The 23,017-nt window shown below is 44.6% G+C and overlaps 2 protein-coding genes across 5 annotated transcripts; one reads left to right on the top strand and one right to left on the bottom strand.

Moving 5' to 3' along the window:
- Positions 1 to 4,815: 4,815 nt before the first annotated feature.
- On the bottom strand, positions 4,816 to 15,332 carry LOC105479162 (adaptor related protein complex 4 subunit beta 1). Of its 3 annotated transcripts, none has more exons than XM_011737010.2 (11): positions 15,309 to 15,332; positions 14,680 to 14,868; positions 12,714 to 12,938; positions 11,817 to 11,947; positions 10,979 to 11,126; positions 9,653 to 10,149; positions 8,476 to 8,559; positions 7,593 to 7,696; positions 6,019 to 6,226; positions 5,518 to 5,799; positions 4,816 to 5,252 (listed from the first exon to the last, which is right to left on the bottom strand). In XM_011737010.2, exons 2-11 carry the CDS (start codon positions 14,790 to 14,792, stop codon positions 4,825 to 4,827), a joined length of 2,220 nt encoding a protein of 739 aa, XP_011735312.1. In that variant the 5' UTR covers positions 14,793 to 14,868; positions 15,309 to 15,332; the 3' UTR covers positions 4,816 to 4,824. The 3 variants fall into 3 exon arrangements, with proteins under 3 accessions (XP_011735312.1, XP_011735310.1, XP_011735311.1); XM_011737008.2 differs by lacking the exon at positions 15,309 to 15,332 and adding an exon at positions 15,107 to 15,302; XM_011737009.2 differs by lacking the exon at positions 15,309 to 15,332 and adding an exon at positions 15,017 to 15,103.
- An 11-nt stretch (positions 15,333 to 15,343) lies between these two features.
- LOC105479163 (DNA cross-link repair 1B) lies at positions 15,344 to 22,463 on the top strand. Of its 2 annotated transcripts, XM_011737011.3 has the most exons (4): positions 15,344 to 15,850; positions 17,061 to 17,226; positions 18,049 to 18,231; positions 21,122 to 22,463. In XM_011737011.3, exons 1-4 carry the CDS (start codon positions 15,662 to 15,664, stop codon positions 22,180 to 22,182), a joined length of 1,599 nt encoding a protein of 532 aa, XP_011735313.1. In that variant the 5' UTR covers positions 15,344 to 15,661; the 3' UTR covers positions 22,183 to 22,463. The 2 variants fall into 2 exon arrangements, with proteins under 2 accessions (XP_011735313.1, XP_024647840.1); XM_024792072.2 differs by lacking the exon at positions 17,061 to 17,226.
- Positions 22,464 to 23,017: the final 554 nt, after the last annotated feature.

The following is a 23,017-nucleotide window of genomic DNA, read 5'->3' as shown; positions in this document are numbered from 1 at the left end:
ACTTATATCACATCATCAAACCCCATGTCTGCAGAAGCTACAGAGAGTTCCTAGGGGGGAAAATATTAAAGCATTAACTTAATAGTATACTTGAGCTTTAGTCATTTTTGCTTATAAATTAGTAAAGCCAGGCTATAGGAGAAATCAGTTCTTCATTGAGATAATCTTAAAAGTATATTTTCCAAAAGCAACAATTTCATATTCTATGTATGCCTCTTACATTACAGAAAAGCGACCAAGAAGAACATAGTCTTCTAAAAACTCCAATAGTTGGGATTACTTTAGTATTTTCATTTATTCAGTTGCTTAGTCATACCTAATTTTCTTTAGATCAACTTTTCAGTTATAGTCTTTAATTTTAAAAAGTCAATCAATTTACTCAGTTTCCTTGGCCGGGCGCGGTGGCTCAAGCCTGTAATCCCAGCACTTTGGGAGGCCGAGACGGGCGGATCACGAGGTCAGGAGATCGAGACCATCCTGGCTAACACGGTGAAACCCCGTCTGTACTAAAAAATACAAAAAACTAGCCGGGCGAGGTGGCGGGCGCCTGTAGTCCCAGCTACTGGGGAGGCTGAGGCAGGAGAATGGCGGGAACCCGGGAGGCGGAGCTTGCAGTGAGCCGAGATCTGGTCACTGCGCTCCAGCCTGGGCGACAGAGCAAGACTCCGTCTCAAAAAAAAAAAAAAAAAAAAAAAAAAAATTTACTCAGTTTCCACCACCTGCATCCTGTTCCCTTGATACACTATTTTTTTTTTTTTTTTTTTTGAGATGGAGTCTCACTCTGTCGCCTGGGTTGGAGTGCAGTGGCGCAATCTCGGCTCACTGCAACCTCCGCCTCCCGGGTTCAAGTGATTCTCCCTCCTCAGGCTCTTGAGTAGCTGGGATTACAGGTGCCCGCCACTACACCCAGCTAATTCTTCGTATTTTTAGTAGAGATGGGTTTTCACCATGTTGGCCACGCTGGTCTTGAACTCCTGATCCTGTGATCCACCCACCTCGGCCTCCCAAAGTGGTGGGATTACAAGTGTGAGCCATCACGCCCAGCCCCTTGCTACGCTTTGAATTGGCAGCACTTCAATTTTATTTCTCCTAGTATGTAAACATTCACCATTTAACTGAACCATAAAAATACAGAAAATGCAATTCTGAAGTTGTTCTAATCCCTCCCTTTCCTACCCCTGAGGATCCATGGTCTAAATCAGTGGTTCTCAAGTAATGGCCATTTTGCCACCTGTCCCAGGGTAACTTTGACAATGTCTAAAGACATTTTTAGTTGTCACAACTGAGGATTCTACTGGTATCCAGTGGGTAGAGGCCAGAGATACTGCTAATAATCATTCTACAGTGCAGAGGAAAGCCCCTCACAACAAATAATTATCTGGCCTCAAATGTCAGTATTGCCACTTTTAAGAAATCCTGGTCTAGAAGAAATTCCATTATTTTCCATATAGTTGATACAGTATCGTAAAACTCATTTCAAACATCAATCCCAAAACACATCAGAATCTAATTATATACAGCCATTCATTCAATAAAGATTTACTGAGTAATACTATGTGGCAAGCACTATGGAAATAAAAAGAAAGAGAGAATCACTCTTTTTTTTATTTTTTATTTTTTTATTTTTTGAGACAGTTTCACTCTTGCTGCCCAGGCTGGAGTGCAATGGCATGATCTTGGCTCACTGCAACCTCCACCTCTCGGGTTTCAAGTGATTCTCCTGCCTCAGCCTCCTGAGTAGCTGGGATTACAGGTGCCCGCCACCGCACCTAGCTAATTTTTGTATTTTTAGTAGAGACGGGGTTTCACCATGTTGGCCAGGCTGGTCTCGAACTCCTGATCTCAGGTGATCCACACACCTTGGCCTTCCAAAGTGCTGGGATTAGAGGCATGAGCCACCACACCCGGTGAGAATCATTCTTAAAAGTTGTTCAGGCCAGGCGCGGTGGCTCATGCCTGTAATCCCAGCACTTTGGGAGGCCGAGGCAGGTGGATCACCTGAGGTCAGGAAATTGAGACCAGCCTGACCAACATGGTGAAACCCTGTCTCTATTAAAAATACAAAAAATTTGCTGGGTGTGGTGTGGGCACCTGTAATCCCAGCTACTCGGGAGGCTGAGATAGGAGAACTGCTTGAACCCGGGAGACGGAGGTTGCAGTGAGCCAAAACCGTGCCATTCATTCCAGCCTGGGCAACAAGAGCAAAACTCCGTTTAAAAAAAAAAAAGTTGTTCAATGGGGAAGACCATTCAATAAACAACTCACAAAACCCAGGCTCTTACCAGAAAATTCAATACTGTTTGTTATCTACTCCTATTAAGAGCCTAGTTGAGGCTGGGTAACACCTGAGGTCAGGAGTTACCAGCCTGGGCCATCATGACGAAACCCCGTCTGTACTAAAATACAAAAATTAGCCAGGCATGGTGGTGCATGCCTGTAGTCCCAGCCACTTGGGAGGTTGAGGCAGGAGGATGGCTTGAATCTGCAATGTGGAAGTTGCAGTGAGCTGAGATCACAGCACTGCACTACAGCCTGGGTGACACAGCAACACTCCGTCTCAGATTTAAAAAAAAAAAAAAGAGCCTAATTGAGAGAAGTGATAGGTGAAAAATTTTCTGAAGGGTATGTGTTCATCTATGTATCTAGATAGTAGAAATCCTTGAATTAAGCTGGATGATGAAGGCTATATTCTTGGATCATGTTAAGTCCTTGAAGAAATGCCTTCATTAAGCACCATGTTGTTGTTGTTGTTGTTGTTATTATTGAGACAGGGTCTTGCTCTGTAGCCTAGGCTGGAGTTCAGTGGTGTGATCATAGCTTATTGCAGCCTCAACCTCCTAGGCTCAAGCAGTGCTCCCACCTCAGCCTCCCAAGTAGCTGGGACTACAGGCACACACTGCCACACCTGGTTAATTTTTTACTTTTGTAGAGATGGGGATCTCACTACATTGCCCAGGCTGGTCTCAAGCTCCTAGCCTCAAGTGATCCACCCACCTTGGTCTCCCAAACTGCTGAGATTAAAGGCATGAGCCACCATGTCTAGCCTACTTTTTTTTTTTGATAGGGTCTCCTTCTGTCACCCAGGCTGGAGCTGGAGTGCAGTGGTGTGATCACCACTCTCTGTAACCTCGAACTCCTGGGCTCAAGTAATCCTCCTGCCTTAGCCTCTTGAGCAGCTGGGATTTCAGGCATGTGCCACCATGCCCGGCCAACTGAATTTTTTTACACACAGGGTCTCACTATGCTGCCCAGGCTGGTCTTGAACTCCTGGCATCAAGCAATCCTCCCTCCTTGGCCTCCTGAAGTGCTCGGTTACAGGCGTGAACGACTGCACCCAATCTAAGCTCTGTATTAACGTCTCTGCTTTCGTTGAAGAATACTGTAAGAAAGTTATGTGAAACCCATTACTAACTTCTCATAGGATCTTGCACATATCTTAGTACCACCTATGTGAAACTACATGTAAATTTCTTTTAGAAATCAATGTTTCTTCCTCTCTGATGACAATTATAACTGTTTCCCTTATGACTGCTAAATCGCCTATAGAGACAAATCAAGGCTCAACTATATCACCTAATAGACCCAAACAGCCTGAACATTTGTGTATTTCCCCATCCCTAACCCAGCTGGTCTTAACTGGTATTTTAATTTTCCCATCATTTTATTAGATTTGTTCTTGCCATAAGTTGCTTCAATGTACAAAATGTGGTCAGGTAAGAACAGAATAAAAATTGAGGACAAGCAACAAGAAAACAATCACAGTACTACTGCTAGAGGTATGCTCTGGCTTTCACAGCTTGAAGGAGATCCCTAATGAAGGCAGTGAGGGTTAAAGAAAACTTCCTGAAGGAGCTTATGAGTGAGCTGAACACTGAAAGATAGACAAGGTGTTAATTCAAGATATGAGGGTGAAAAAATGTTCCAGACAATAAAAGCAGGTTTAAAGCACAGAGGTGAAAGAAGCTGGTGTATACAGGGAACTGCAATGCAAATGGTTTGCTTCTGCCAGAAGAAAAGGCATTTTGGGAGTGGCAAGACTTGACACCAAAGAGGTACTTTAGATGACATTAAGGACTTTGGAATCTGGCCTAAAAAGCATGATTGGAAATATGAGAACAGTTAGCAATTTGCTATAATAATCCAGGGAAGAAAAGATGACCCCCATAAATGATGACCCCTGTCAGTTTCCACACATCAGCCATCTTTAATTACTAACACAATTCCTAAAATTGATTAGGAAATAATCCAAATCCCATCCTTATCCCATTCCCTTACCAACATTAACCTTTACAACATCATCATTGAAAAATGGGGTCAATTGCCAATAGGAATGAAAGGAATGAATCGATGTTCTTTGGCCAAAAACTTAAGAATCCTGATTTCTAGATTTTCCACTCTCCTTTGTATCTGATATTATCTGGACTTACTGCCAGCTCTAAAAAGAAAGACTAAGAAACTGTAATAGTTGGCCGGGCGCGGTGGCTCAAGCCTGTAATCCCAGCACTTTGGGAGGCCGAGACGGGCGGATCACGAGGTCAGGAGATCGAGACCATCCTGGCTAACACAGTGAAACCCCGTCTCTGCTAAAAATACAAAAACTTAGCCGGGCGAGGTGGCAGGCGCCTGTAGTCCCAGCTATTCGGGAGGCTGAGGCAGGAGAATGGCGTAAACCCGGGAGGCGGAGCTTGCAGTGAGCTGAGATCCGGCCACCGCACTCCAGCCCGGGCGACAGAGCGAGACTCCGTCTCAAATAAATAAATAAATAAATAAATAAATAAACTGTAATAGTTATTCATCTTACTCTGGACAAGCAACAAGAATCTGTTATGATTTTATTTCTTCAATTGTTCCAATCACAGTTTCTAATACAGAAATAAAACTATTCAGTGTCTCGGTTCTTGCTTCATTTTGTTTCACAGAGATCTGCATTTCTGAGTTTTCAGGCTCCAATAGCAGTTCTGTTAAGAACAGACAACCAGTATCATCCTGGGCACTGAGGTATGCTTTCCATGGCCGTGTCCCAGCCCTACTCATTGCGATGGTCTGGATGTTCACTACTTGAAGAGCCATCTGGAGGGTGTCAGGATGGAATTCTCCCCGCCAAGGCAACACTTGCTGATGAGCAACTTTGAGGCTAAGCCAAGTTTTCTCAAAATAATCAGCAGTAAGCTGGCGATTGGGGACTAGCATGAGGGCTCCAGAATCAGGGAGTTCTTGTTCTCTCTCCTTGTTATCCTCAGGAATCAAGGGTCCTAAAAAGAGACAGAAAACTTGTGTGAAAGATACTCTTAATCTGTAGGAGCTAAGTTTTTTACCCAAATTCCCAAATGTACACAATGTGACTTTCATCTTTGGATAAATGGCTGAAATAACCAATGATGAACCTCTTTCTTGTTCACAAATGCTTCAAATTCAGACAACAGTCTGAGCTTTAGTGCTAGGATACTCTACTTTCTGCCAATCATTGAAAAGGTAAAGATTTATCATGACAAGATTTAATGTAAGGACTGTTTTTACCTGACGCGGCAAAGGATGAAGTTTTAGGAAGCTCTGGGCCACAACGCTCTGCCCCCTGGCATTTAGAGATAGTTGCCCAGTGGGCTTTGCCATACACTGGCACCAGTGTGTTGAAATCCGAGGCCCAGCTATTCACAGGTCTTTCTGCCGGATCCTCCAAAAGTCCAAGAGTAGGGTCAGATTTAGGGCTACACAGAATCCGCTTAACTTCATCAATGCCAACTAAGAGGAGGCGATAATAGAAGAGACCTCGGTCCCGTACAGCCATATCTTTTTCTTCCTCTGAAGTAAGACAACAGATTGACTTCATTAAAAACAAAACCACTTTCCTCCTACTTTTGTGCCAACCATAATAGGAGAAAAAAATGAAGGAGAGAGGAAACCCTAGGAAGCATTAACATTTTCTTCTCGGGTCCCAGACATGACTCACCAAACAATGAAAGCTATTAAGAATCTTTACTATGGGTCACGGCAAGCACTATTTCCTCCTGCAAAACCCACCTATGCAGTAATACAACAATCGTCCCAGCATGTCCTGGCACTCAGCAGGTCGAGAGAGGAAAAGGCGCAGCAAAGCAGTGAGCAGCTCCATCTTAACAGCTGGAAATGTTTCCGACTTCACATTCTCAACAAAGTCCTCTAACACATAAGGAGCATTAGGAATTCTTTCCCCGTGGACACCAAGTAGCCAAATAAGTGCTTGCTTCCCCTAGAGAATAAAGGAATAAGAGCAAGCGTTCAACACTTGACCGTCTAAAACAAAGGAGATCGTAGACAGCCACTGGTTTTGCTTTTTGCTTAGTGCCAGCAGAAAAGGTATAATCTTTAGTTACTTCATTTAATTTACCAATTCCCCCTACTATACTATACTCTCTATAACAAATAGGAATGAAATTCTAATACACAAGAGGAAACTCAAAACTTTCATAGCCTATGTTGGATTAAGCAATAAATAAGGTTTCCTCAGGTTTGGGGCCTCTGGCCCAATTGGGGTTTAGTGTTTCAGTGGAAGTTGCTTGAAGAATTTCTCTAAAATTTTCACAGAAGTGGTTACTAACCTAGAGTGCATATCAAATTCATCTGTGAAGCTTCTTAAAAATGTATCTGTCAGCTGGGCACGGTGGCTTGTGCCTGTAATCCCAGCACTTTGGGAGGCCGAGGAGGGTGGATCACCTGAGGTCAGGAGTTCGAGACCAGCCTGGCCAACATGGTGAAACCCTGTCTCTATTAAAAATACAAAAATTAGCCAGGCGTGGTGGTGCACGCGTGTAGTTCCAGCTACTCAGGAGGCTGAGGCAGGAGAATTGCTTGAAACCAGGAGGCAGAAGTTGTAGTGAGTCGAGATGGCGTTACTGCACTCCAGCCTGGGCAACAGAGCTAGACTCTGTCTCAAAAAAAAAAAAAAAAAAGTTATCTGTCTAGGTCCACTACCCCTGAATATTTAAGTCAGTAGACCTGTGATTACGTCCAAATCTTTGTAAAAATTTCACAAATGACTCTAATTCTCATTCTAGCTAAAAACTCCACGGTCTAAATCTCTGACTCAAAACTGTTCAAGAGAGGCCAGGCGCAGTGGCTTAGGCCTGTAATCCCAGCTCTTTGGGAGGCTGAGGCGGGTGGATCACTTGAGGCTAGAATTCTAGACCAGCCTAGACAACATGGCAAAACTCTATTAAAAATACAAAAATTAGACGGGCATGGTGGTGCACACCTGTAATCCCAGCTACTTGGGAGGCTGAGGCAGGAGAATCACTTGAGTTTGGGAGGTAGAGGTTGCAGTGGGCCGAGATCGCGCCACTGCACTCCAGCCTGGGCGACTATCTCAAGCAAAACAAAACAAAACAAAATTGTTCAAGAGAACAATGGTATCAGAGTTTTGTAATAAAAACCGTCAGATAAATCTTGTTTTTATAATTTATATGCCATCTATATCCAAAAGAGAATCTAAGGTGGCAATCAATTCGAAGAGTGTCCACTTCAAACACAGGGTAGAGAGAATAATTAGATTCCCTTTTAAAGGGCAAGGTTTCAAGCATTCTCCCTCTACCTAGAAGTAAAGGAGAATTATAGTCTACCTCACTATCTTGAATGTTCTCCTCACAGCCGGGCAGGGCCTGACACACAGCTTCAGTACACTGAGGACACAACCAAACCAGGTCTCGGAAAGTCTGCACCACCACTACAATACAGGCCAGGGTACAAAAGCACAGGATTAGAGCCTCCAGGTAGGGAGGAATCTTAAGAACAGTGATGTATTCAGACTCATGGTTCTGGCTGGATTTCTATAAAATGGGTTTTGGAGGTATGGTCAATGGTTATCTAAGAAATGTAATGAAATGAGCAATAATTTCTTGACTGCATATTGCTCTTACCAGATTGATGTGAGGATAAATGAACTAATGTATGAAAAAGCACTTTGTAAAACGTAAAGCCGTATGCAAATGTGTGTGGGGTAGTATTGCTGTTGAATGAAACACTAAAGACAGTATAAATGGAACCACCAGGCTTGGGAAAATGATAAAGCAAGTGAGGTGCCTAGGGTTCAAAATTGAAGAAGACATGCAGGATTGGCTCTTGCAGGAACCTAAGACTGAGTGCCTTCTTAAATTTTGCATCCTAGGCATCTTGCTTGACTTACCCTAGTCCCAACCCTGGAAGCCACTGCCTATGGCATACTGCCATAAAACAAAAGGAGAAGTAAAATTGGTGAAATATCAAGCAAGGTCATCCTAGTAGCCTTCATTGTCTATAGTACAGCCTTATAGACTCAAGGCAGCCTAAAGACTCAATATCCTATTAGATCCATAGACCCTATGCTTCTCTAACAGCAACAGATGATGATGCAAAGAAAAGTTCAAATCTCTATATTATTCATTCAACAACAAACATGTTTTGAGCAACTACTATAAGCCAGGCACTTGACAAAAAAATCAAAAATCCTAAAAAGGCAGGCATTACCTGTGGTAATGTGCTCTTGTCGAAGACCCAGCAACTCTGTTAGAATCTGAACACATTGATCTGTGTAAGTCCTGGCAATGCCACCTACAAAAGAAGGGAAAGAAGAGAAAACTGCTAAGTGAAATATTAATACCTCAATCTAAAATCATCTCCCACCAATCAAAGACAAAAGAAACAGAGCTATCTAAAAACAAAAAAGAGAAAAAACAAATCATTCTTTGATGAACTAAGAATATAAATTTGCTATAAAGGAAACTTTGGTAAAAATCATTTTTTCTCACTGACTACTAGAAAATTAAAAGCTCATAGCAAAACAATTCCCCATTAAACAAGGCTGAAAACTTATAGTAACAAAGGTATTTACATGGCAGCCAGATATGAGACACCCTTTTTGTTGCAGCACACTTGCAAAGGAGTATTTTTGCAGGGGACACTTGACAGCAGTCTCCTAAGGATTTCTAGTCTCCTCTTTGCTCCCTCTTCTCTGCCCCTAAAATAACCATGTTTTATTCCAAATATGAGGGTTCCTCCTCCTCCTATACTTGAAATCCTTCAAAACTTAGCTCAACAGCTGTTTTCAGTTTTTGAGTCACCTCCAGCCTTTTAAATTCCAGACAGGGTACTATGAAAAAGTCTGTAAGATTTAGGAATTATTCTGTGTTTGTCTACATTCAGCATAATACATAGCCCATAGTAGAAGCTCAATAAACGACTGGTGGATTAACAAAGGACTTTGAGTCAGGAAAGTTGCATTTCAGTCCCATTTCTAAAACTGTATGTCCTTTTGGCAACTTGATAACTGTTTTTGTGCCTGAGTTTCTTCATCTTTAAAATGAAGTTAATGACATTTGTCTACTTTTCCTGACTGTCTCATGAGACTGTAGTAAGATGATGTATAGGAAAGCATTTTGGATAGAAAACAACAAAAATTTTAAGTATTGTAGTTTGAGTTACCTGTATTCTCCATCCTGGAAGATAGGGCAACACCAATCTTGACCAAAAAAAAAAAAAAAAAAACAAGTCTCTTCCCCCTTGTTTGTAGTCACTGACCCAATTATTTAGTGCATAGTACTTTGCTTCTGAAGCAAGATTCATGCCCTTTGCTCTCTATGGTTCCTCTTAACCACAGCTTTCTCGCTGGCTGGTCTCTCAAGAAGGAAAAGCAGCAGACACCTACCTATGGCAAAGATGGCAGCCTGTGCAAAGTCCGCAGACACATCCGTGCAGTACCCTCGAAGCTCCTCTAGCACCTGCTGCACATTCTCATCGTTCACCAGCTCACACAGCACCTCCACTTTCTGTAGTTTGATGTAGTGGGGCTCCGAGTAGGAGCAAAAAAACTTTTTGTAGTGGCTGCTAAAGTGACCTGGCAAACTATGCAAGATCTGGCGTACATGACAAAGAGCAACAAAACAGAGCTCACGGCTCTCCGAAGAACAGGCAGCTAGCAAAGGTCCCTTGACCCGCACAAGGACATCTGTTTGTACATGGGGAAACTTTTTTGCCAAGATCAGAAAAAGTTTGGTAGCTCCCATCACCACACCTGGGCTACTGCTCTTGAGAAAACTATCCAACAGATTGAGAATGTCAAATAGTTCTTCCTCACTGCGGGGTTGGTAGCGTAGCAGAAAGTTCAATACCTCAGCCTGGCCCCATTGGTCCAGTTTTGACATTCTATCCAAAAAAGAAAACAAAAGAGCTATTTTAGCAACAAAATTAGGGCCATTTCCATGCCACTGCCATATGACCAGTTGGTTGTTCATCATAACAAAGGGAGAATTCTTAAAAATAGGCTGTGCCATAATTAAATCATTCTTTTCATGTACTATTTAAAGTTTACACAAAAAAGGCTTAAAATTCCAAGATGAGCTGTTAATACAAATGCACACTCACCTAAGACCAAAGACATGATCAGCATACACTGGGTCCAGGTTCCCTACATTTTAAGACACTATAAATGGCTTACTTTGGGGGACATAATGACTAGAGAAGGGCAGAACCTATTCCCACAGTATATTTCTATTTCCCTATATCAATAAGGGAAACTAAGGCAAATAAAAGAAATTCTCTTAGTGAAATGTGAGGGAGTTAATAGTGGTTAACTGGCTGGGCACGGTGGCTCACGCCTGTAATCCCAGCACTTTCGGAGGCCAAGGTGGGCAGATCACCTGAGGTCGGAAGTTTGGGACTAGCCTGACCAACAGGGAGAAACCCTGTCTCCGCTAAAAATACAAAATTAGCCGGGCATGGTGGCGCATGCCTATAATCCCAGCTACTCAGGAGGCTGAAGCAGGAGAACTGCTTAAAGCCAGGAGGCGGAGGTTGCGCTAAGCCAAGATAGTGCCGTTGCATTCCGGCTTGGACAACAAGAGCAACACTCCGTCTCAAATAATAATAATAATGGTTAACTTTCTTTTCTACTTCACATAAGTTGTTCAATACATCAACAAGATCCCACAAGGACGCAGATCTCATAATAAAAAGAGCACTGAGGCATCCAAACCGATTTAAGAGATGGTGAGCAATGGGCTTATTGATGACAACGCCTCCTTCCAGTTTCAGAATTTCCTCTAGAGACCTCAAGCAGTTCACAACTACAATTGGATCCTGGTCACGCAGCAAACTGTATAATTCATTTACCAGGGCACCATCTATAAAAAAGAACAAAGTTCTTAGATAAAAAAGAAAAGCTTCAGAGTAACAGGGATGTAGCCAGAGTAATAGCTCCAAGTAGACAAAGTTGAACTTCTCTGCTACAAAAATGACAAAGGCCATACTAAAGTGCAAGGCAAAAAAAAAAATGCCATGTCCAGACTGTTTTTTTTTTTTTTTTTTTTTTTTTTTGAGACGGAGTCTCGCTCTATTGCCCAGGCTGGAGTGCAGTGGCCGGATCTCGGCTCACTGCAAGCTCTGCCTCCCGGGTTCACGCCATTCTCCTGCCTCAGCCTCCCCAGTAGCTGGGACTACAGGCGCCCGCCACCTCGCCCGGCTAGTTTTTTGTATTTTTTAGTAGAGACGGGGTTTCACCGTGTCAGCCAGGATGGTCTCGATCTCCTGACCTCGTGATCCACCCGCCTCGGCCTCCCAAAGTGCTGGGATTACAGGCTTGAGCCACTGCGCCCGGCCGTCCAGACTGTTTTAAGCAGCTAATACAAAGGATCTCACTGGGGCCCGAGAGAAAGGACTTCTCATCTCCAGAAGATACCAAGCCCTGCATCCTACTTAAAGAGATATGTACAGAACTGGGGCCACATTATTATTTTCTACCAAAGCTACATAATCTTTTATAAAGTTATACATAATAGAGGCACATTGACCATGATGGATTACACTGAACTTACCTACTTCAGAGTCTCCATGAAGATTATGCATCTTGGCACATCCAAGGACTGCCACTCTCCTGACATACGAAGCCTTATCCCGCAGACCATTGAGAATAGGCTGTTGTATATACTCCTGCACACCAGGCATCCTAAGCAACACATCCTGGAGTCAGCCAGATTCGGAAATACTAATTTTGACATATATCAAACCCTGTTCACCTAACAGAGTTTAGTAGATGCTACACCCATCAGATCATGAAGAATTGCAGAAAGCCTCTATCAAGCTTAAAAAGCCATAATTTGATGTTTTTGTTTTTCTCTTGTTTTTTTCAAGATGGGGTCTCACTTTGTCACCCAGGCTGCAGTGCAGTGGCCCAATCATAGGACACCGCTGCCTCTAATTCCTGGGCCCAAGCCATCCTCCTGCCTCAGCCTTGCTAGCTAGTAGCTGAGACTACAGGTGCGTGTCACCATGCCCATTTAATTTTTTGTAGATATAGGGTCTCACCATCTTGCCCAGCTGGTCTCGAATTCCTGAGCTCAAGCAGTCTTCCTGTCTCAGCCTCCCAAAGTGCTGGGACTACAGGCATGAGCCACTGTGCCCAGCCTAATTTGACTTTTCATTTGGAATAATGATGCACAGGCAGCAAAAAAATATATACACATAATTGTTTAGAGATATTTAACCAAAATTGAGGACTATTTTACTTAGAGTGAGAATCAAAAACTCCCTGTAATAAAATTATATGATACAGGTTATTAAGCCAAAGCAGTGGCTGAAAATCTAAGTTCAGGGTACGATAATGTTTTCCCCAGTATTAAGGAGCTCAAATAAATTATCCTCTTTAAAAACCTACTGCGTGATCTCTTGAAGTCATCAGCCATTTAGGACCAGACAGAGAAGATGGTACTCACCTGAGGCTACACATGCTCCGTAACGCCAGCCCTCGCACCATTGGATTGGGGTCTGAGCAGTCTTTGCACAGCGTATTGATGGCCAGGAGAGCCAGATCTGGTTTCAGGGGAGCATATGTGCACATGTACAGATAAACCAACTTCTTCTGGACAATATCTACAGTGGCACTGGCCTTCACCATTTCCATAAAAACACCAGACATGTCCAAACCCTGAGTCATGTACCTGAAACCAACGCACATGACAGAAAGAAGTAAAATGCAAAATCCCCAACTAACAATGGAGGGAGTTTTACTTACATATCTCCTGGTTACCCAACTAGCTTGTGATCTCTTAAGAGGGTAGCAGCCAGGATTACCTTGTCTATTATATCACACAGTACTTCATACCATAGGCCTGCAATAAACATTCTTCTTCTATTCATTCAACAAACACTTATTATTATTTTTGAGATGGAGTCTTGCTCTGTTACCCAGGCTAGAGTGCAGTGGCACAATCTCGGCTCATTACAACTTCCGCCTCCCAGGTTCAAGTGATTCTCCTGCCTCAGCCTCCTGAGTAGCCGGGACCACAGGTGCGTGCCACCATGCTTGGCTAAATTTTTGTATTTTTAGTAGAGACGGGGTTTTGCCATGTTGACCAGGCTGGTCTCGAACTCCTGACTGCAGGTGATCCACCCGTCTTGGCCTCCCAAAGTGCTGGGATTACAGGCGTGAGCCACCGTGCCCAGCCTCAACAGACACTTATTGAATCCCTAGTACTTTGGTGAAATTCAACTTTTACATCCAGGGACATGCTCTTGGGACATAATCTTGAAGAAGGCGTGGTCTCAGACCTCTAGGAACTTCAAATCTATTAATGAGCCAGATAAAAATACCGTTAATTATGGTATGATTGATAAGTATTTAAATAGAAGTATTGTACAAGGCGCAGAGGGGATTCAGAGGTCTAACACCGGCAGGAAGTCAGAAAATGTTTCTTCACAGAGGAAGTAACACTTTACCGGAATGAGCAGGAGCTCACTAGGCAGATGTAATCGATGTAACAGAAGGTATGAGGTATGTAGACATGAGCAGGAGCGGCATACATTTTTTTGAGTCTGTAGGTAGTTGAATTAACAGCTTGTTCCTTGGGTGCTGTGGTAAGTTTGGACTTCATTGTTTCTCAAACTGGTCGCCTACTGGAATCAGCTGAGATGTTTATTAAAAATACAGATTCCTGGGTTCCCTCCTACCTTACTGAAATCAGAATCAATCCCTGGACTGGATGACAAAAAGCACCCCCAGGGATTTTTGTGCACCGTAAAGTTTGTGAACCATAGCTGTAGGCAAGAGTTATATGTTCAGATTTGTATAATGGAAAAATTCTGTCTCAAATGGGGCAAGGTGGCCTACTAGTAAGCTGCTGCAATTGCTTTGGTGATGAAGGCCTGGACCAAAGCAACAACGCCAATAAACAAGAGAGGGTGGATATTTAGAATTATGAATTCAAACCATCTGACATGAGAAGTGGGGATCGGGTGTCCTCAAGGTTGGCTCCCACGCATAGTCGCTGCTGGTGGCATTCATCAACACAAATGTAAGCCGAAGAACAGGTTTGAGGAAGACGGAAGAATGTCCGTGCTATTTCGGACATACTTTTGATAAACCATGCAAGTGGAAATGCCAAGCAGGCAGTGGGATACGTGGGTCTGAAGCTAAAAAAAAGAAGTCTGTACTAGCTATATTATAGATCCAGGAGTTAGCAGTAATTGTTCAAGCCTGTGATATGGAGGAAACTACCCAGGTAAGTAAAAGATGCTGCAGAGGAGAGACTGAGATGGTACTCCAAAGCAGCAGGACGAAGACCGAACCATATAATTGCCACGTGTGAAAGCTAATTTACCCTTTCAGAGAGACTGGGGCTAGTGAGCCCTGATGGGGATTGCAAAGGGAGCAAACAGCACGCGACGGGAGTTAGGTGATACCTAATCACTCGCTGGATGACATTCCGGTAGCGCAGCCTATCAGCTTGAATGTGAGGATTACACAAAGCCTTCTTCAGCTCCTTCACCACGTCCTCGGAGCCAAGGTACGGCATCTTCCTAACAGTCACAGGGCAGCTCCCACAGCTCCCACGGTAACTCGTGGGCTCCTTCTCGTCTTGATGTGGGAGCCTGAGTAAAGGAAATATGAGTCAGTGAAAATACTAAAGACGAAATCTCGCCTCAGGCTCGGCTTCCGTAGGGCCGGCACGCTGGCCCTGACACACTTCCACGCCCTCCGCGACCCCGCGAGCCCCACCCTGGGCTCTTCAGGCCCTACCCTCGCCCGGCAGGCCGTTCGCCCCGCCCACAGATCGCTCCCGCTAACACTAGGCCCTCCGCCGGATTTCCAGCGCCGCGGCCGACTGACCGCAGACCCCTCCCTCTCCAGTTCCAGCTTTTCTTGCGCCTTCAAGCCGTTCTCATCGCAGATAGGCCCAATCTTCCTTTCTGCGGAAGTCCCGCCCGCTTGTCAGGAGACCAAACAGAAGCGCGCTGCCGGTCTCCCAGCTAGCGAGAGCTGAGCTTGGTCCCGACTCCGACCTTAGGATGCCCTTCCCTCAACCTCTCACCCTCCAGGCGCAGTCGCGCGGCTCCCTCTGGTGGAGCTGCGGCGGGCAATCGGAAATCGGCTACTTCGGCCTGTCTCCTCCCAGCAGCGCGCGCTTTGAGTGCCCGGCTTGGCCTCAGCTCCCGCGCGGTTGGGAGTGTCGAGCGCCCTCCGCTATTTGGGCTCCCGCCGGCACGGTCACTTCCTTTTTCTGCCCACTCTAGTGACTTATTCCTCTGCTGGGCTCTTTCCCTTAGGGTATCTGGCCCTGTTCTTGCCCCAGCATGACTTTTATCGGGGCGCCGTTGTGGAAGCCTCACGCAGGAGCCCTGCCCTCGCGGAGAAGATCCCACTGGTGACTACAACCCTGCCACCATGAATGGGGTCCTGATCCCCCACACGCCCATTGCAGTGGACTTCTGGAGCCTGCGTCGGGCTGGCACCGCACGGCTCTTCTTCTTGTCTCACATGCACTCGGACCACACCGTGGGCCTGTCTAGCACCTGGGCCCGGCCCCTCTACTGCTCCCCGATTACAGCCCACCTCTTGCATCGTCACCTACAGGTATGGGGCTGGAGTCAGTCTCCAAGAGGTGGTCCAGGCATCTGGGTTGGGACTTCGACCTGTCATTCTTTGAGTCATAGAATGGGGGCCACCAAGACTGATGCGGAAGTTGTTTGAACCCAAAAATGCATCTTTAACTCAGAATAGGAACGTGGTTTCCAAGTGACCAACTTGAGATATTTAGCTATAAGTTGAGGAGATATTTTAGTCCAGCCAAGGAAACTATTGCTACCTTTATACATAAGCTAGGCTGATGTTTCCCAAACTTGCTTTTTTTTTTTTTTTTTTCCCTGATACGGAGTCTCGCTCTTGTTGCTGCCAGGCTGGAGTGCGGTGGCACGATCTCGGCTCACTATAACCTCCGCCTCCCGGGTTCAAGAGAGTCTCCTGTCTCAGCCTCCTGAGTAGCTGAGATTACAGGCGCACGCCACCACGCCCAGCTAATTTTTTGTATTTTTCGTAGAGACGGGGTTTCACCATGTTGGCCAGGCTGTTCTCAAACTCCTGACCTTAAGTGATCCGCCCGCCTCAGCCTCCCCAAGTGCTGGGATTACAAGCGTGAGCCACCACGCCCCGCCTAAATATGCCTTATCTTAAGAATCCACCTAACGTGCTAGGTTCTCCAGCTCTCTCTCTCCCCACCCCACCCTTAAGTCTCCAAGATATTAAGATCAGGAGTAAGTTTGAAAATTGCTGACTAGACTGTTTGCTGAACTCTCCCCCCACCCCACCCAGACGGAGTGTCCCTCTGTTGCCCAGGCTGGAGGGCACTCCAGTTCACTGCAAGCTCCGCCTCCCGGGTTCACGCCATTCTCCTGCCTCAGCCTCCCGAGTACCTGGTACTACAGGTGCCCGCCACCTTTTTTTTTTATTATTATTTTTAGGTAGAGATGGGGTTTCACCGTGTTAGCCAGGACAGTCCCGATCTCCTGACCTCATGATCCTCCCGCCTCGGCCTCTCAAAATGCTGGGATTACAGGCATGAGCCACCGCGCCCGGCCAGCTGAACTCTTAATTAAATTGTACAAAGGGTGGGATGGGGAGTGGAAGGAGGAAGGGCAGATTGCTTGGGAATCCCCATTACAGCTTCTGCTCCCGGTGACTCAGGATTTGGTCAGCTTTCCTGATTCATGTAAAGCATAGTCCCTGACCCGGGGAAGTAACAGGGAGGGGAGTCGGTGGTCACTGGGATGACTAACTGTTTTCTCAGGTATCTAAGCAATGGATCCAACCCCTGGAGATTGGTGAGAGCCATGTATTACCCTTAGATGAAATTGGACGAGAGACCATGACTGTAACCCTCCTCGATGCCAATCACTGTCCTGGTTCTGTCATGTTTCTCTTTGAAGGATATTTTGGAACCATCCTCTACACAGGTGGGCCTCTCAAGGAATCCCAGTGACTTCTCAGACTTACCTTTTTTTTTTTTTTAAATGTATAGACTGGGGCCTCGCAATATTGCCCAGGCTGGTCTCAAACTCCTGACCTCAAGTGATCCTCCCGCTTTAGCCTCCCTAGTAGCTAGAATTATCAGCACAAGCCACCACACCTGGCAGACTTTTCTTGAGCAGCCTTAACTCAATAGAAGTCTGGAGGTGCTGAAGGCCTTCTAACTTCATCACATATGAGCATAGTGACCCCATCTCAACTGATTTCCCACTCTTTTTTTTTTTTTTTTTTGAAATGGAGTTTCACTCTTGTCACCCAGGCTGGAGTGCAGTGGTATGATGGTGGTTCACTGCAACCTCCGCCTTCTGAGTTCAAGTGATTCTCTTGCCTCAGCCTCTCAGGTAGCTGGGATTACAGGTGCCCACCACCACACCCAGCTAATTTTCATATTTTTAGTAGATACTAGGTTTCACTATGTTGACCAGGCTGGTCTCGAACTCCTGACCTCAGGTGATCCACCTGGCTCGGCCTCCCAAAGTGCTGGGATTATAGGTATGAGTCACTGCACCCAGCCAATTTCCCACTCTTTAAGGGTCCAAACCTTGTGAAGAGTAATTGAAAAACAGGAGCAGGATGGAGACATTTCAACAAAGAAACCATGCAGCTAGACTGCATAGTTCAGTGCCAGGCTACATAATAGTTTTTTCACAGACTAGTAAGCAAACACCCATCTATTGTTGGAGGTAGGAGAGGCTTGTCTTCTGTTTTTTTGTCTCTGACCTTCTGCCCCCATATACATATTCTTCTAGGTGATTTTCGATACACACCATCCATGCTAAAGGAGCCAGCCCTGACACTGGGGAAACAGATCCATACTTTATACCTAGACAACACCAATTGCAATCCAGCCCTGGTTCTTCCTTCCCGACAAGAAGCTGCCCACCAGATTGTCCAGCTCATTCGAAAACACCCACAACATAACATAAAGATTGGTGAGTTGTTTCCTTTCAGTTTCCTGTCACCTGTACATAGTGAACTAGGTTATTTAAGGGTTCTCACTTAAATATCTTTGTGCTTTCATATCTTTGTGCAGTTCTCACTTTCTCCTACACTGACCACCTTATTTAAAATTGCAACCTGGCCAGCTGTGGTGGCTCACACCTATAATCCCAGCACTTTGGGAGGCCAAGACAGGAGGGTCACTTGAGCCAGGTGTTTGAGACCAGCTTGGGCAACATGGCAAGACCCTGTCTCTACAAAAAATTTAAAAATTAGTTGGGCATGGTGGTGCATGGTGCATGCCTGTGGTCCCAGCTACACAGGAGGCTGAGACAGGAGGATTGCCTGGGTCCACTAGGAGGTCAAGGTTGCAGAGAGCCATGTAAGTGCCATTGTACTCCAGCCTGGATGACAGAGCAAGACCCTGTCTCAATGAATGAATGAATGAATAAAATAAGTAAAACTGCAACCTGCCCACCATCCCCATTCCCAACTCCTGATCACCTATACCAATTCATTTTTTTCATTTTTTTATAGCACTCATATATTCTATACATTTTTAGATATGCTATTGCTTGTTGCCTATCACCCACTTCCTCTGGCACATGCACGTAGGCACGCGCGCACATACACACACACAGAAGCATAAACTCCTTAAGAGCATCATTGAAAATAGGAAGAGACTTTGTGTGTTTGTGGAACAGAGAGGCAGCAGCTAGTATGACAGGCACACAGTGGGCAAGGAGGCTGAAAAGGCAAGAGGAGCTCTAGTGCTCTTAAGCCATTTTGGACTTGATCCTAAACCCAACCAAGAGCTATTGAAGGATTTTAAGTAGAAGAGGAACAATATGCACTCATCATCTTGCAATATATTCTATATATATTTATTGGACTTTTTATTGTCTGACTCCCCCTGTTAGAATGTGAATTCCACTATGGCAGGCTCTTTGTTTTATTATAGGTATACCACTAATGCCTGACACAGATGCATTCAATATGAATGAATGAAATTTATCAGAACATAGATATTTAAGTGAGCATTGTGCTTTAAATTAAGTATACTGAAAAAACAGCTATGTGCTTGTTCTACTGATTATAAATAGTATAAAACATTGTCGAGGACTCTTGAGTTGCCATTTGGAATAGTTTATGAAAATAAATTTTTGTTTTATAAAATAAATACATGTAATAGATTTGGTTCTAAATTACTTTTTTGGTTGTTTCCAAATTTGTGAGTCTACAAAAGGGCAAAGATTTGCCACCATTATAAATATTTGAAAAGGACATGTCTCAATTCTGAAAGGAGTTTCAAAATGAGACTAAACAAAGGCATTGAAAAAATTATATACCTTCCAGGGTGACTACCAAATTGATTGAGAAATATCCTCTACTCTCAGGATTGCTTAACTACTCATAAAGACCTAACCATTCTTAATATTTAAATGCAGAATTTTCTCAAAGAAGCAAAGCTGGCTAGGAGGATGCTATAGTAAGTCTTGATTAATTTTGCAAACATGTAATAAGCCTCTACCAACTAAGTACCAAGTATCCAATAGGCAGTGGGGATATAAAGATGAATAAAATACAGTCTCTGACTTGGAGGGCTCCCAGTCTGGTAGGGAAGGACCTGTGGGGAGGTGGAAGTGGGAATATATATAGAGAGAAGAAAAATCAGCTCCATTTGTGCCCAAAGAGTGAGATTTTGAACCCTAATCAGGAATAAAGTGGATATAAATAATACATACTTCTTATTAAGGCGTTCACAATCTGGTTGTGGATTTGAAACTTCTTCAGAAAAGGTCTGAGAACAGCTATTAAACATCTCCTATATCTATTACCATAACCATTTCCCAAATTAATGTCTCAATTTCTTTCTCTGTAAGTACTATTTGGGTAATTGAAACTTCCACTCCAGCTTCTTCTCATCCTGGCAGTCAAATAATATTATTACCATATTTTTGTTTTTAAAGCTCTGCTCTGAGCATGTTATTCTTATGATTAGAATTAGCCATTTTCCTGCTTCACACTCAGGGGCTCCCCTTCATTTACACAATGAAGTCCGAGCTTCTTAGTGGTACATATAAGACCCTCTATTATACGGCCCTTTCTTGCCTCTCTGGTATCATATCTTACCAATTCCTTCTTTACTTTAGTAACAACAAACTGACCCCTCTTAAAATGTTTTCCACTATACCCTTTCTACCCTTTCCTTGCCAGGTTAAACTTGCCCATCCTTTAAGATTTAGCCTAACTTTCCCTAATTCCATCACCTGTTGGATACAATGCTGTATACTTTTTTTTTTTTTTTAAAGAGACAGGGTCTCACTCTGTTACCTAGGCTGGAGGGTAGTGGCGCGATCACAGCTTACGGCAGCCTGGACCTCCTGGACTCAAGTGATCCTCCCGCCTCAGCCTCCCGTGTAGCAGGAACTATAGGCGTGCAGCAACATGCTTATTTGTCTATTTTTGTAGAGACAGGGTCTCGCCAGGTTGCCCAGGTTGGTCTTGAATTCCTGGGCTCACGCAGTCCTCCCGCCTCAGCCTCCTAAAATGGTAGGCTTACAGGTGTGAGCCACAGTGCCCGGCCTGTATACATATCTTTACGTTGCTCTTAACTGGTTTTTCTGGGTCTCCTTGTAGATTGTACTTCTTGAGGGCTGACAGCTTTCTTTATTAGTTTTCATAGTGCCTGAAGCTTGCTAGATGCTCTCATTCCCCTTCATATATCTTAGCTCAAATGTCGCTTCTTCCTTGATATTCTCCCTGGATTTCTCTATGAATTGTATCTATTTTTGTTAAACATTTTGTTGATTTATTAGGATTTTCCAATAGCTTCATTTTCTTCCTTCTCTTACTTTCCCCAATACATTGAACGTTATTTAGGACTCTACAACCTGGGAAAGGAATCACTGCTGGAGCAGCTCGCCCTGGAGTTTCAGACCTGGGTGGTATTGAGTCCTCGGCGCCTGGAGTTGGTGCAGCTACTGGGCCTGGCAGATGTGTTCACTGTGGAGGAGAAGGCTGGCCGCATCCATGCCGTAGGCCATATGGAGATCTGCCATTCCAACATGCTGCGTTGGAACCAGACCCACCCTACCATTGCTATCCTTCCCACAAGCCGAAAAATCCACAGCTCCCATCCTGATATCCATGTCATCCCTTACTCTGACCATTCCTCCTACTCCGAGCTTTGTGCCTTTGTCGCAGCACTGAAGCCTTGCCAGGTGGTGCCCATTGTCAGTCGGCAGCCCTGTGGAGGCTTTCAGGACAGTCTGAGCCCCAGGATCTCCATGCCCCTGATCCCGGACTCTGTACAGCAATACATGAGTTCTTCCTCTAGAAAACCAAGCTTTCTCTGGCTGTTAGAAAGGAGGCTAAAGAGGCCAAGAACCCAAGGTGTTGTGTTTGAATCTCCTGAGGAAAGTGCTGATCAATCTCAAGCTGACAGAGACTCGAAGAAGACCCAGAAAGAGAAACTTTCTCCCTGGCCTGCATACCTTGAAAAGCAGCCTTCCCACCATCCTTTGCGGACCAAGAAGCAGTTGTTCCCAGACCTCTATAGCAAAGAATGGAACGAGGCAGTGCCTTTCTGTGAGTCCCAAAAGAGGGTGACTATGTTAACTGCCCCATTGGGATTTTCAGTGCCCTTAAGGTCTACAGATGAAGAGTTTATCTCTCTAAAAACCAGGGAGGAAATTGGTTTAGGGTCCCCCTTGGTACCCTTGGGAGATGATGATGGAGGTCCAGAAGCCACAGAGAATCAGAGTGCCTGGATGGGCCATGGTTCTCCCCCGTCCCACAGCAGCAAGGGCACCCCTCATCTTGCTAGTGAATTCAGGGATCTAGCACTCAAATACCTTCTGACTCCAGTGAACTTATTCCAGGCAGGGTATTCTTCCAGGAGCTTTGACCAGCAAGTGGAAAAATACCATAAACCCTGCTGAAGACAGAGTACAGAAGGACAACGTTGAGCCCACACTGCCATTTGGAAGATAGTAACTGATGGCTGGTGGGAAAGAGTTTGTTTTGGGGGCCTGCTTTTCTATCTTTACAAGACTCTTACGGGCCCACTGTGGAGCAGCACTTCCCAAAACTTTTTCATTGGGGTCCTCGTGCCTATGGAATCCTTCATTTTATAATTGATTATGTTTAAGAAATACGTTTTGTTTTAAAATCTTTGGAGTATGCGTGAGCAAATTAAAATTTCTTTGAAGTCCTACAGTAACTTAATCTGTTTAACCTTGTTTAACCCAGTATTTCTCAAACTTTTGTGAACATGCAATCCTCTTATGTGGGTCTGAATCAAAAAGAGTCTGAAACAAAAAGGACCAGGTTATTCCTGTTGCTGTTTTGTGGTGTCATGTGCCATTCTCCATGTCCCCTTCTGCCTCTTCTCAGATCAAAATCCCTAGGGAGTTCTATTTTTAAAATTATGAACTATGGTGCTGCATGCTTCAATTCTGAACATCACTGACTTGCTGTGACCCTCCATCCAAATAATTTCCTGTCTCTGCCTCTGGGAGGGAACAGGAAGCGATGAAGAGGTCTTGAAACAGTAGTGAAAATTCTACCTCTGTGTCCTTCATGAGGATGTGCAGTTAGTATCACTGGGATTCATGTGGAACAGAGCCAGCTGGGGGGCTGGGCAACTCTCTAGCAGTACCTAGAACCCAGCTGAACAGCAAGGCTTTGGGTGTGATGGGACTCCCAGGCCTGGAGGCCCTATTTGACTGAAGCAGAGTTACAAAAGATCAAATGTGTTGTCAGATATTCCTCCAA

This window comes from Macaca nemestrina, chromosome 1 (assembly GCF_043159975.1).
Source record: "Macaca nemestrina isolate mMacNem1 chromosome 1, mMacNem.hap1, whole genome shotgun sequence".
NCBI lineage: Eukaryota > Metazoa > Chordata > Mammalia > Primates > Cercopithecidae > Macaca > Macaca nemestrina.
The sequence above is the reverse complement of the archived record's forward strand: the minus strand, read 5'-3'. Positions and strand labels throughout refer to the sequence as shown.